Consider the following 14,794-nt stretch of genomic DNA (forward strand, 5'->3'; position numbering starts at 1 on the left):
GGGCCCATGTCTGGGAGAATTTGTGTACGAGATCAAGTTGCTGCTGTAGTCCTTCCTTGGTTGGAGACAGCAGCAGCAGGTCATCTGCGAAAAGTAAGCATTTGATTTCTGTGTTTGCCAAGGGGATGCCTGGAGCTGTAGACTGTTCTAACGGTTTTGCTAATTCGTTGATATATATGTTGAAGAGTGTTGGACTCAGGCTGCATCCCTGTCTAACTCCTCGGCTTTGGGGGAAAAAGTCTGTGTGCTTTTCGCCTATTTTAACTGCGCATTTGTTGTTAGTGTACATTGATTTTATGATGTCATAGGTTTTCCCCCCAATGCCACTTTCCAACAGGTTGTACATCAGACCCTCGTGCCAAATTGAATCGAATGCTTTTTTGAAGTCGACAAAGCAGGAGAATAATTTGCTTTTGTTTTTGTTTATTTGGTTGTCAATTAGGGTGTTTAGAGTGTAAATGTGGTCTGTTGTGCGATATTTTGGTAGAAAGCCAATTTGTGATTTGCTCAGGACATTGCTTTCTGTGAGGAAGTTTAGAATTCTGTGGTTGAGGATCATGCAGAGGATCTTTCCGAGGTTGCTGTTTACACAGATCCCGCGGTAGTTATTTGGGTCATATTTGTCTCCACTTTTGTAGAGTGGCGTTATCAGCCCTTGATTCCATGTGCTGGGGAAGATCCCAGAGCTGAGCACGATATTTAGGAGTTTTAGTATGGCCATTTGGAATTTGAGGTCGGTGAATTTTATCATTTCATTTAGGATACCGTCTGCCCCACAGGCCTTCTTGGTTTTAAGTGTTTTTATTTTGTCTTAGTTCTTTTAGGTTGATTTGGGAATCTAGTGGATTCTGGTAGTCTTTTACGGCTGACTCTAGGTTTTGTAGTTTATCTTTTATTTGTTTTTGCTCTTTGTTCTTCTCGATTGGGCCAAAGAGGCTAGAAAAATGGTTCACCCATATATCTCCATTTTGGATGGGTAGTTCGTCCTGTTTTAGCTTATTAAGTCTGTTCCAGTTTTCCCAGAAGCTGTTTGTCTGTATGGAATCCTCGATATCTTGCAGTTGGTTTCTAACATGTTGATCTCTTTTTTCTCTTACTGTTTTCTTGTATTGTTTCAGTGTTTCCCCATATTGGAGACGTGTGTTGTGGTTGTCTGGGTCTCTGTGTTTTTGGTTTGATAGTTTCCTTAATTTTTTCCTGAGATTATTGCAGTCATTATCGTACCATTTGTCATTCTCAACATTTTTTCTGGCTTTACTGTTTGATACTTTTAGGTTTGCTAGTGAGGCTGTTAGTTCAAATATATGATTGAGGCCTTCTACTGCCGTGTTTACACTTTCACTGTTTTCTTCAAAGGTTTTTTCTAGGAACTGATCCAGTTATGATTGGACTTGTTTTTGCCTAATAGCATTTGGAAAGCTTCTGCGCTATGTTCATTCCATTTGTAACGTTTTCTTATAGTATGTAGTTTGTTTGGCGTTTTTTCTTTGTGTCTGTGTGTTGATCTGTTTAGATAGGCTGTGGTTCTGTTGTGGTCTGACAGGGGTGTTTGCGGGCTGACAGGGTTTGCCAGGTTCGACCCATCTTCAATAAGAGCATTGAAGATGGGTCGTGGCTGGGTCTTCCAGCATGACAACGTCCCGAAACACACAGCCAGGGCAACTAAGGAGTGGCTCCGTAAGAAGAATCTCAAGGTTCTGGAGTGGCCTAGCCAGTCTCCAGACCTGAACCCAATAGAAAATCTTTGGAGGGAGCTGAAAGCCCGTGTTGCCCAGCGACAGCCCCGAAACCTGAAGGATCTGGAGAAGATCTGTATGGAAGAGTGGGCCAAAATCCTTGCTGCAAACCTGGTCAAGAACTACAGGAAACGTCGGATCTCTGTAATTGAAAACAAAGGTTTCTCTACCAAATATTAAGTTCTGCTTTTCAGTTTTTTTCCCCTGATGTATCAAATACTTATTTCATGCAATAACATGCTAATTAATTATTTAAAAATCATACAATGTGATTTTCTGGATTTTTTTTCCTGGATTCTGTCTCACAGTTGAAGTGTCTTTGTGTGTGGGAAAGTGGGAAAACCTGCAAAATCGGCAGTGTATCAAATATTTGTTCTCCCCACTGTAAATTACTGTGATCCAACAGGACTACAACCATAACGTCAAGTTGAAGACATTCTACAAGGTTTTGTCCACCAACAGTGATGGCAAGACGGACTTCATCTCTACGATGGAAGGTAACACATTTTATAAAAGCATTTTATACGCAAGGCACACATGTCGAGTCCATGTACTGGTTTGTGTCGATCGTCACGTATGGGCCTGCACTAGTGGATAAATAAAGTTTATTAGAAATATTATCCTTTGTAATGAAGGTGTTTTGTCTTGTCTCCCAGCCTACTGATACTTGTAGAATAATTATATCAGGGGTCTTCAATGTTTTTCAGGCCGCTGAAAGATAAGGGAACCCCCACTACATATTGTATAACATATTGTGGTGGATTAAACTTTTTCTTAGATTTCATCGATAACTTCAGACTTGTTTGACCGCCTGCAGGTATCCATTTTGCTGTCCGACAGAAACCAGCTAACTAAATGTTTCCGCTTTTGCATTTTTTTCTATAAATCAGTGCTATTGAACACCCTTTACGTCTGTGTGTTGATTGAAAAAATATTGAACCAATCAAAAGTATTAAAAAGTGCTTCTGACAAAACTCTAACTCCATTGGATCCTCAAAATGTCTGCTAAACCAGCTAAGTCCACCAAAGGGGGGTGGAGTTAGCTGGTTTTGCTGACTCCAGGCTCCACCCTCTTTTGACCTCCAACCTCATTGTGAGCTTGGAGGTCCTGGAGTTGGCTGGTTTCTGCCGGACAGCAGAGATATGCAGTATGTTGTCTTTCAGCCTACAGGTATCCATTCTATGGAGTACAATGTGTTGTCTTTCAGCCTACAGGTATCCATTCTATGGAGTACAGTGGCATCCAGAGAAAGCCCCCTTTGAGTGGATTGACAAGCCTGGCATGGTTCACTCTGTCACTGCCATCACTATCTCCTTCTACACTGCCAGCTTCTTTGTGTCAGAAGGTGAGACGGGCATGGCTAGGCGTATGTGTGTTTAATTGTGCGTGAATGTTACAGTACTTAATAAAGGTATGTCATTATGAAGGTTCAAGGTTTAAGGTTGTACTTTATTGTTACATCTTGTGTACAGGTACATAAGAGTAAAACTTATTTTGGTTTGGCTATCTTCAGACAATGCAGCAGCATAGGTAATAACAATAGAATAATGTAAACGTAAAAAAAACTTAAAAAGATTTAAAGAAAGAGTGCAAAAAGAGCAAAAAGAGAATGTTGACACTTGGTACCGTTGGACCTGTTTTGCTGAGGCACAATGGAAAGCTTTGGAAACGTGTGTGACTATTATTGAACCTATACGACCAGTAGGTGGCAGTGATGCTCTGAGTGAGAGAAAATGAGTGTTAAGCTGTGTACAGTTGTGTTAGCCTGGTAAACCCTCCCTCCGGAAATCTCATTTGTCATTTATTTCAGGAGTGAGTCTGGCATGATCACCCATTCTGCAATTTTGGCTGTGGGCTGGAGTTGGGCGGGAGTAATACTGTTGACTGACAACCCCTTCAGCCAATCAGCAGTGTTTGACGCTTATTAGCCCACGGACCCCCATTTGAAAAGATATACCAAAGACACCCATAAAATAATTTTACGGCTCTAGCAGTGATTTTCAACCATTTTAATGTCAAGGTTTGACATGCATTAGGTTATGTATAGGTTATACGGACTCCCATTTAATGGCACTTCTATCTCTGGGACCCCAAATTATGTTGTAAAACCAATGTTAATTTAACTCTGAGAGTGTACAAATGGAAACAAATGGACCCGTTCCATTTGTACACTCTCAGAGTTACAGACCCATAAGGGTCCATTTGGTTCCCAACTACTGTATCTATCATTTAGCTGGGGACCCCCTGGAACTCCCTTGAGGAATGTCATGTTTGTTGTTCTTAACTTCTCGCCTCCTCTCTCTCTCTCTCTCTCTCTCTCTCCCCCTCCGTCCAGCCATGAAGAGTAATCACCAGTTCTCCAGTCCTCTTGAAGAAGACGAGGCTCTCATCTATAACTTCTCTCCTGTCTTCAGAGGACATCAAAAAATATTCATGCAGAAATACTACTTTGACTGAACTCACTCGCAAGAAAAAAAACCAAGTTGTAATGTCTTGATTTACATGTTCCAATGTTCCAATGCCAAAACCACAATTAAATATTATCACAATCACAATTATGTGTATGACAATCGATTGTCAAGTAAAAATTATCGTGACAGCCCAAAGCAGGTAGCAATACACAACAGTAGTATGACTTGGGGATGAAATTGTCCAGTTTTAATGTCTTTTTCAAATTGTTCCCGTCCCTGGCTGTAGCAGACTAGAATAACACTATATTTTTGGGGGAAAGAGAAGACACATCAAGGCTTAGGTTAATGCTATCATAGCTGCCACAACACTTGTTTATAGATATGCCACTTAGAGTCAATAATAGCAACAACTCCAACCATTGCTCAACTGTCTACATGACATAAAAATATGGATGGACACAAATTGTTTACACCTAATGAGCTAAACTGAATTTATTCTCTTTGGACATGACACTTCCTCCTCTTCCTATACCCTGGGTACTCTCACCCCCAAAATCTACTCTGTGTTAAAAAACCTTGGTGAAATCCTTGATAGCTCTTTTAAATTCGACAGACAAATCGATTCCGTCATCAAAACCAGCTTTTTTTCAGTTCTGATTAATTGCCAAGGTGAAAGCCTATCTCCCTGCCAAGCAACTTGGAATGATCCATGCTTTTATCTCTTCTAGGCTAGACTACTTCAATACCTTATACTCTGGCATTGACCAGTCTATTGGTCAGGCGCTTGCAGTTAGTCCAGAATAGTGCTGCGTGCCTCCTCACAAAAAGTGCGACCACATCTCCCCAATCCTGGCCTCACTTCATTGGCTCCCTGTCAAATTTAGGATCGATTTAAACATTTTGATAACTGCTTTTAAATCCGTCAATGGGCTTTATCTGGCTGAACTTATTGAACGCCATAACCCAGAGCTTTAAGGTTAACTGAAAACCAGGGGAGACCGTGCTTTTGCTGTGGCTGCCCTAGGCTCTGGAATGACCTTCCCCTTCACATTAGATCTGCCCAGTCCATCGAGGTTTTTAAGTCCTTGCTTAAGACTCACTTTTTTGACTCAGCTTTTAATCACAGCGGAGCTTAATTTTTTATTGTATTGTTTTGTTGTATTGTTGTTGTTGTTTTTTTTTACCTGTGCAGCACTTTGGTCGACTACAGTCGTTTTTAATTGTGCTTTATAAATAAAGTTTGATTTGATTTGATGTGTCACACTCTTCTGATTCTGACTGTAATTGGAGCCCCGCCCCCTCTGTCTTCCTATTGGCTGGGCTTTAAACAGTTATAACTCCGGTTCGCAGCATGCCACCGTCTCCAAACTTGGTAGACCACCAATAGGGACAGGCTGTAATTGCTAAAGGCCCGCCCCCTCTGTTTTCCTTTTAGAAGGGCTTTAAATTTCCACATTTCCTTTGGTTCAGAAGAAAGCCCAACCTTAAAATGGACTCACATGCTACTGGGTTTGGGGTGTCGCTAGATTGGCCTGACCTCAATAACCTCTGTGTGAGAGCTGGAGTATCCCTGCACTGAGTTGGACCTGACTCAGAAACTGTAGTTGTCTCTGAGGACAGTATTACCAACTGTTTGATCTCAGTAAGGGCTACTGCTAGTGGAACAGAACACCATTTATCACCAGCTAATGCTTGGAGGTATCTTGTAATGTTACAACAGCAAAAACAACACTGGGATTGGTTTAAAACTACAAAGAAAGATAGCTTGCCTTCCTGCTGCAGATCACACCGTCTCTCATACAATATAAAAAGATTATGCAGTCGATAATAGTCACCTTTACAGTCAAAGCCATATTACAGGTCCTTCCAACCAGACTCAATCTTTCTCTGTGGTACCCTAATATGTTTCCTCCTCATTGTCTGCACCATGACCACAATCCAGTTACTGAAACTCTGTCACATATTCTGAATGGCTGCTATGTATACGCTATATAAGGGAATGACACATGGCTAGGCACGACAGGATTGTTGATCATGTTAAGGACATAAGTTCATATGTTTCATCATCTGCCAAAATGTTTAAGCACTCTTGTGTTTCAACTGGCATGTTCAAACTGTGCAATAATGAAAAACGTCAGGTCGAACCCAGTGCAGGGATACTCCAGTTCTCACACAGAGGTTATTGAGGTCAGGCCAATCTGACGACACCCCAAACCCAGTAGCATGTGCAGTGTCGGCCCTACGGGGGGGCATTGGGGGGCAATGCCCCCCCAGATTAGACTTTGTGCCCCCCCAGTTCAGATTGGCCAGATTTTTATTTATTTTTTTAGACATATTTTTTTCGGGTGTTAGATATATATGTTATTTGTATATTCTTTGTGATTATTATAAATATTTACATTTTCAAATAATTAATAAAAGGTACACCACTGTTTTGAGTGTTGACCACCTTCATGATCACACCTCCGTGCGAGCGGTTCCTGTGCGACGTCACGTCATTACCTCTGCGTCTGTTGTTGGTGCTTGCTATATATAGGGGCAAGGTAAATTAACCGAATTAACCGAAATAGAGTTACAAAACACCCCAAAATAGTACAATATCCATCCAATAACCACAAAAAAATCGCGCGCCCGCGCGGGTCACTCACGCACGCACGCGCGCTGCGCGCGCGTGCGTGAGTGACAGGTGCCCCCCTTGTGAGTGAGTGACAGGTGCCCCCCTTAGAATAATGAATGCCCCCCTGCTGATTACTGTCTGCAGCCGGCACTGAGCATGTGAGTCCATTTTAAGGTTGAGCTTTCATCTGAACCAAAGGAAGCTTATATTAGTCTGGGATCTCTGTGTGGAACCTGCATTTCCAAGGGGCGGATAAAAGAAAAGGCCTCTGGCCCACCCCATATTTGCATACTGGGCCCTGATTGGTCTCTCACTACTTCGGAGGGAGTGAAATCCAATCACAACTGAGCGGTGCCAGACCAAATCTGCCGAGGACTTTTTAGTTTTTTGCAACGGCAGATTCGTCTGGTTTCCAGGCTAGAGGCGAAAAGCTTTCAAAATCAGCTGACCCCATGTCTCTATAACAGTAGTTCTCAAACTGTTTTGTGCCAAGGACCCCCAAATTGATATGTATTATTTTTTGCTGGGGGAACCCCTGGAACCCCTCCAAGGACCCCTGGGGGTCCCTGGACCCCACTTTGAGAACCAATGCTCTATAACATGTTGTGTTACTGACCTATAAGGCTTCGAAGGCGTCTCCGGGTCAAGATGCAAAGGGCAACCTCCATGTACATGAACCACCCACAACATTGACTCTGACATTATTATTGTGTTACTCTGATAGGTCAAGACCTTTCAAATGGTGTCTCTACTATTGTCTTTTGTGTTGTATGGACCGGACCCTCTGGACCAGTGGTTCTCAAACGTTTTCACGTCAAGACCCCCGCAGACCCCCATCTGAAATTATGTTGTGCCAGGGACCCCCCAGAAGCAAAGATTGTTTACTAATGTTCAAGATGTTTTGAAAAATAGCAGATCTAGAAGCTCATGAGCTATGAGCTATGTGTGAGTGTGTGTGTGTGTGTGTGTGTGTGTGTGTGTGTGTGTGTGTGTGTGTGTGTGTGTGTGTGTGTGTGTGTGTGTGTGTGTGTGTGTGTGTGTGTGTGTGTGTGTCAATATATATTATGTCAATATACATATTGACATTGTACATATTGCTGCTATTTGTTTGGGGGGGTACAATTGTTTCCATTGTACGTTTGCTAATGAGACCGTGTTGCCTGAGCAAGCAGGCAGGCTCTAGCTCAGTGGTAAATATGTCAGCACTTGCACAGGAAACCTCCGGTAGTATAGGGGTCTCTCGAAAACTAAAGGCCTTTTTGGCAGTTTGTCAACAGCAGCAAATGGGCGGTCACCACTGCCTATGTTATACTGTAGATAGGTATAGGTATAGGTATAGATAGCTATACCATAATACCAGTGTTGCCATCTCTGCGTATTATAAGTAAATAAAGTACTAAAGTATAAATAAAGTATAAAGTAAATAAAGAAATATTGATCGTTGTGGGTGGCGATGCGACTTGTGAGCCTGTAGATCTGCTATTTTCAAATGGCTGATGTAACGTGGTGAAACTTAGCCTAGTCGCTTCTTTTTAGGCTTGTTTTCATCGACCTGGTCGCTTTACTTGTTTCTCATGCCAAATCTGGCAACACTGAGCTATACCTATAAAAGTAGCTTGTCAGTACAGTAGACATGGCAAGATACTGTACTGTCAGGTTCAGCTCTGAACGTGTTCATTTAGTTTTATTGGTTTTCATACCCGGGAGAAAAGCGTGTTTTAATTATGCTGGCGTCTCTGGCCTCCTTGGATCCTCCTGCCCCAGTAACGGAGGGCAGCCCCCAGCAGCCCCCAGGGCCTACAGGGGGCGCTAGAGGAAACTGCCGGCCTATCATCGGTAGGATTCACACCCAAGATTGTTATAGTCTTTGTTGTTGTTGTTGTTGTCAGGGCCGTGTTAACGTTAGATTTTCAGGCCCCCCTCCCTCTAGTTGAGCATAAACAAACAGATTGATCCACTGAGCTATAAGCTAAGAGTAATGCCATTACTACGATTAAATCAAAGTTTGATTTCCCAGTAGGCTTGTATTGTCTTTACAAAAAAAGAAATGCTACGTTTAAGTATGTATTCATTTTAGTATTAGTTTTTTTTATGTTGCTTTTTACAAGGACAAAATACAGAACCTTGAAAGGAACAGTACACACTCACACCAGTGTGACTGAGAAAAACATACTGGAATAAATTGCGTCACTCCCTGAACCAAGAGAACATGAATAACTCACATTGAAATTCAAAGTAATGATCAAGCGCACAATCGACTTGACTTGACTATTACTGCCAAAATGCTCATTAAATAGTTGCATTTGATTGAAGCACTGCTCTAATCCATCCTCTGTGTTGGTATACTAGGTATACTGGCTCAGGAGAATTAACATGCCAGCTGACACCACCGCCCGTGGCTCCTCCTTCATCGCTGGCTCCTTCGTCAAATTCCTGGAGTCTGCTGGTGCCAGAGTGGTGCCTGTCAGGTACACACGCACGCACACACGCATGCATGCATGCACACACAGACACACATTTAACATCTTTATTTTTGTTTAACATTTGACAACATATTCTTGCGTGCGTGCGTGCAAGAGAGAGAGAGAGAGAGAGAGAGAGAGAGAGAGAGAGAGAGAGAGAGAGAGAGAGAGAGAGAGAGAGAGAGTGAGAGAGTGAGGGAAACGAGCCCTCCATCGTCGCCTCCGGTCATCCCGGTTCTCCAGTGATGACATTTGTAACAGGCTTTTCTTTCTTTCTTCTCTTTGTTTAAGCAGAATCAACCTCACAGAAGAAGAGTATGCAAGGTTATTTCATTCCATTAATGGGTGAGCTCACTTTGAATTATTATGATAAAAAGGATAATGAGTGCTTACAATGTAAAAAAAGAGAAATAAGAAAAAGAGCAGCAACATAATCATAAAGGCAAACAATAAAGTAAAGGGGCGCCACATACCACATACGCTGGTAATCCAGCTTGACAGCGTGTCACGTGTTCGAACTCCCGATCCCGACAACCTTTGCTGTGTGTCACCCCCCCATCTCTCTCCCCATTTCCTGTCAGCCTACTTTCCTATCAATAAAGGCAGAAAAAGCCCCCAAAAATATTTAAAAAAAAAGGAAAGTAAAATCTGGAGATAAAATAACGTTAAAGGTAGGGTAAAACAACATGTTTTTTGTTCAAATGTTAAAGCTCTACATTCTGATAGTACTCATTGCTATAGAGTGTTTGTTCAGTAACAGGAGTCTCCCCGTCTCTCCAGCTCTTTATAAACAGAAAATACATTTTCAGGTGAGTTGCACACTTTCAACCAATCAGGAGAGAGTACGTACCTATTTCATCAGCTTCAATGTTATAGTGTTCCAGGTGGGACCCCTTGGGGTGCTCGAGCTGCCTCTAAGGGGTCCCTGAGAATAAAGAATAATTATGGCTGTCAGGGACAGAGTTGGTCGGCAAGAGAGACACAGGGAGACTTGTGTACTTTTCTTAAAATGTCTTTTAATTTTCCAACAAAAATGTGACCAATAATTCTGGGCCCAAAAACAAAGGCGGCCTTAAACAAACTGAACAGACCTCAACTGCACAGCATGACTAAAATGAGACATGAGGGAACATATATAGTGGGTGATCAGTCCAAAAGGGAATAGACAAAGACTAACGTTTAAAAAGACAACAAAGAACTACAACATAATCCACTGACCACAGCACTATCTCATATTATTAACCAATGAAATTACAATGAAACTGAAATATTCAAATACATTTCTTCAAAATCCTAATAATGAATGAAAACTTATAAACCCCTGCCCCTCCCCATATGCAAAAGGAACATGGTACAGTCCAATTACCCATGCCCTTAAAATCAGACCTGAAACAGCTGGTCCTTTTTTCTTTGGACAGCCATACTGTATAAACTCCAACACTCATCCGAAACTGATATCTCAATGAAAACTTAAATACAAATTAAATTACAAAACAAAATAAAACATTGATAAAACATCTTGACCGTAACAAAAGTTCACTTAGCCTAATGAATGTACACTGCAGTCAGTAACCTTTCCATCAAACTTGCAATACACAAAGTATGTAATGTCCACCATGTTTGTCCACCATGTTTTCCTGACTTTGGGCTTTTGGTGTGGCCATCACAGTTGTAATAATTGCACCATTACACTGTAATCTTTTCAAGAGGGATTTTTATATGTTCTTAATACATAAGTTACACCTCCTCTCTTCTTCAACAGTTTGTTGCTGCCAGGAGGATATGCTGACCTTCAGACGTCACAGTTCGCCCGAACAGCAAAGATATTCTATGAATTGGCTCTGAAGGTAAGATGGTCCCATGTTGTTGCTGTACCTCCCCCCTGTTTCTTCCTTCCTTTTTCCCCTCATTGCTGTGGTGAACAAGCACTTGAGAATGCCTGGGTGTCAAAGTATGGTCTGGACCTGCTCTACATGTGAAGTGTCATGTGAAAAGAATTGTTGTGATTTGGTGCTATATATTATATATTATGAATAAAATGTACTTGACTTGATGAAGTCTGTTCATGAATGAAGCCGTAACGTTGAGAAACAATGTGCCACCCCTGTCCTCTGTGGTCCTCAGGCCAACGATGCGGGGGATTACTTCCCCATCTTGGGGGGCTGTCAGGGTCACCAGCAGCTCATAGTCCTCACAGCCGAACAGGACATCTGCATCCAGACAGATACAATGGCTGTGGCTCTGCCTCTCACATCCACAGCAGGTAATAATAATAAATATAGCTGCAAGCAGCGATAAACAGGGCCAAGGAATGAAAGGCAATATAGAAATATAGCTGCAAGCAGCGATAAATGGGGCCAAGGAATGAAAGGCAAAAAGCAATATGCAATAATAGCACAATAATACGTAGAAACAGAATAGATTAAACTTGAGACAAAGCAGCCCATGCAACTAACAAATGAGCATTCTCAACAGCTGAGAGTGCTGAGGGATTGTGGCTAGCATGCAGGGGAGCAATCCAAGGTTGAGAACCTCACTCATGGACACCTCAACCCATGGCCGAAGACAGGAATCGAACCCTTGACTCACTCACAGGCTGCCACACTGCCGATTGAGCTATAGCTTCGTCCAGCCTAATGGTGTCTGTTGAAGATCATAAACTCTTGCCTTCTGTCATGAACCAAGCCATTCATGTTATCTTTAACAATTGTACATGCATTAACTGATACAGTCATGTTGTGTGCAATACAATTTAAATGAGGTCTGCATGAGGTAAGGCTTGAACTGGGGATCTTGTGATTGAGAGGCAGATGCTTTAGCGACCAAGCCATTGGACCAACAGACCTGAACTTGTGAAAAAGGAGCTCACACAGTTTCACGCAAATTGCTCAAAAATCCTGGGTTTAAGTGTTTTTCAAAATGCTCAAAATGGCGGAAAATCTTAGGGCGGAGCTTACTGGTCAAAGAGACAGATGTGTTCCTCATGAGTCCTCAAGGCATGTGTAAGCAAGTTTCATGGCTGTCGGCCAAACGAGGCATGACTTATGCCTGTTTAAAGTTTTTCAAATAATTGATATAGCACCCCCCTTTGGCCAATTGGAGTAAGATTGGTTTCAGTGATATTTGGAATGACCCTCTACCATTCTGCAAAGTTTCATAAAAATATGAATCTGCATTTATGTGTTGGGGCAGAAGAATCATTTTCATAAAACTGCAATTTTCATTGGCTCATAAAAGCTTCATTTTGCACAAACTTTTCTTCCACTGGGATTTTAGATATTGGTCCAAAGGTCATGCGTAAAAAGTTTTTGCACATTGCTCAAAAATCCCAGGAGTAGATTTAGGTTTTAACCGTTTTTGATATAATTCAAAATGGTCTGAGATCTAAAGGTCAAAGGTCAAAAGCCAGAGTGTGAAAGTTGTTCACCATGAGGAGTCGCATATGTGTATTGAAGTTTCATGGCGATAGCTCAAACAGGGCATGAGTTATACCTGTTCAAAGTTTGCATTTTGCTATAGCGCCACCCTTTGGCCAATAGTTGTGAGTTTCGTGTCTTCGCAGTTTAGCATTGCCCTCTACCATATTGCAGAGTTTCGTAAAAAGCGACTGCATGGTTAAGACAGAACTGCAAAAAGTGGCGGAAGACGAAAGTGTAGAGATGCAATTAGGGTCCAAAGGCCCCACGGCCTTGGCCCCTTAATAATATTAATAATAACTAGAAAAAGTGCTCCTCGGAGCACAGGTCTCCGCCAGGTCAGGTAGGTTGTGGCCTCCTGGTGGCGCTATAATAGGCCATTGTGAAAAGGGTGGCATTTCTTCTTAGGCCTTTCAATGGGACACTGCATTCATGATTTGAGGCATTTTGTTCCAAAAAAATTAGTTTAGCTAAATTAGACCTGCTGGTGGCGCTATAACAGGCCAATGTGAATGTGAAAAGGGGGGCATTTCTTCCTCGGCCTAGTGGGAATCTGCATGCAAAATTTCACGGAAATTGCACATTGCGTTCATGTTTTGAGGCATTTTGTTCAAAACTGACCAATCCTGCAAACTTTGGAAGCCACTGTAAGCCAAATAGGATGGAATATGAAATATCGGATCCATCAGAATCACATGACTATGGAGATGCAGTGTACCAATTTGCGTGTTTTTTGGACAGAATCTGAAGGAATAATCTCCAAAAATGTATTTTACATAAGTCGGCCTCCTGGTGGCGCTGTAAAAAGCAGATGTTTTTCCTTGGCCTCTAGGGAGTGTGCGTGCAAAGTTTCACGCAGATCGGTGCAGTTATAATTAAAAATGCAAATCGGCCAGTTATAGCGCCACCATGAGGCTGATTTGAACATTTTCAAGTGGCATTTCTTCCTCGGCCTAGTGGGAATGTGCGTGTGCAATTTTATGGAAATGGCAAGCTGCGTTCATGATTGGAGGCAGTTTGTTCAAAACGGACCAATCCTGCAAACTTTGGAAGCCAATCTTAGCCAATGAGGATGCAGTATGGGAAATCGGACAGATCCGGGTTGATCACATGACTATAGAGATACTGTGTACCGATTTGCATGATGTTTGGTTAAAAGCTGTAGGTGTAATGGGAAAAAATGGGTTTTGCACAAATCGGCCTCCTGGTGGCGCTATAAAAGGGCCATGTGAAAAATGTGGGGCAGAGGTTCTGAATTGGCATCCAGGGAGTGGGTGTGCACAGTTTCGCAGCGACCGGGCCAACGGTGCCGGAGATTAGCTGGTAACACACGGACAGGACACACACACACACACACACACACACACACACACGGACGGACGGACGGACGGACGGAGGGAGGGTAAAACATACTCTCTCGCCATGCCTTTCGGCCTGGCGGAGATAATAACACCCAGACAGATACCATGGCTGTGGCTCTGCCTCTCACATTCACAGCAGGTAATAATCATCATACTATAAGCCAGCGTTTCTCAAACTTTTTCATAACAATAGCCCCTAACACATCCATTATTAATTGTATTACAGTAGCTGCAGTTGTGTTGCCTCCATCAGTGTACTACAGTATAAGGTCAGCCTTATGCAGCCTGCCATGTATTTAACCTCAACTGGAAAACAAACTACAAAGTGAGTCTTGTGTGCGTGTGCATGCATGTGTATCTGTGTCTTCCAGAGGCCAAGTCCAGCTGTTTGTTCAAAGGGTTTCCCAGACACCTGATGCAGTCTCTGGCCAGGAGAACATCACATCCAACTTCCACAACTGGAGTCTCTCACTGCAGGTACCTCCTCTCCTCTCCTCTCCTCTCCTCTTGCGTTAGAGCGCCCTCTTGTGGAATAAAAAAAAAAGATTTGTTTTGAAAAGAGAAAAGTCTTTATGAAACTTTTACTAAGGTAATACAACCAAGTGTAAAGCCCAGTCAAATTCCCATTGACGTGGATGATATGTCTGCAGCCACAGGAGGGAAATTAGTGCCACCTGCTGGGCCATTAATCAGAACAGAAGCATTATTTCTGCATTGGCTTCATTCTGAACAAAGAAACCTTGGCACCTGGTGCGTGCGTGTGTCACAGATAGAGAGATAGAAAGAGAGC

The 14,794-nt window shown here is 42.4% G+C and overlaps 1 protein-coding gene across 1 annotated transcript in view; it reads left to right on the forward strand.

The window, feature by feature from the left end:
- The window catches only part of LOC308101746 (gamma-glutamyl hydrolase-like), a 33,766-nt gene extending 29,557 nt beyond the window's left edge, over positions 1 to 4,209 (forward strand). Inside the window, exons 7-9 of the mRNA XM_080451214.1 lie at positions 2,143 to 2,233; positions 2,945 to 3,082; positions 4,073 to 4,209. Of these exons, the coding sequence (XP_080307340.1) occupies positions 2,143 to 2,233; positions 2,945 to 3,082; positions 4,073 to 4,194 (351 nt within the window). The 3' untranslated portion in view covers positions 4,195 to 4,209. The remainder of the gene's footprint in view (positions 1 to 2,142; positions 2,234 to 2,944; positions 3,083 to 4,072) is intronic.
- The last annotated feature ends 10,585 nt before the right edge of the window (positions 4,210 to 14,794 follow it).

The sequence above is a fragment of the Gymnoscopelus braueri genome (genome assembly GCF_963280865.1).
Source record: "Gymnoscopelus braueri genome assembly, chromosome: 15".
Lineage (NCBI taxonomy): Eukaryota > Metazoa > Chordata > Actinopteri > Myctophiformes > Myctophidae > Gymnoscopelus > Gymnoscopelus braueri.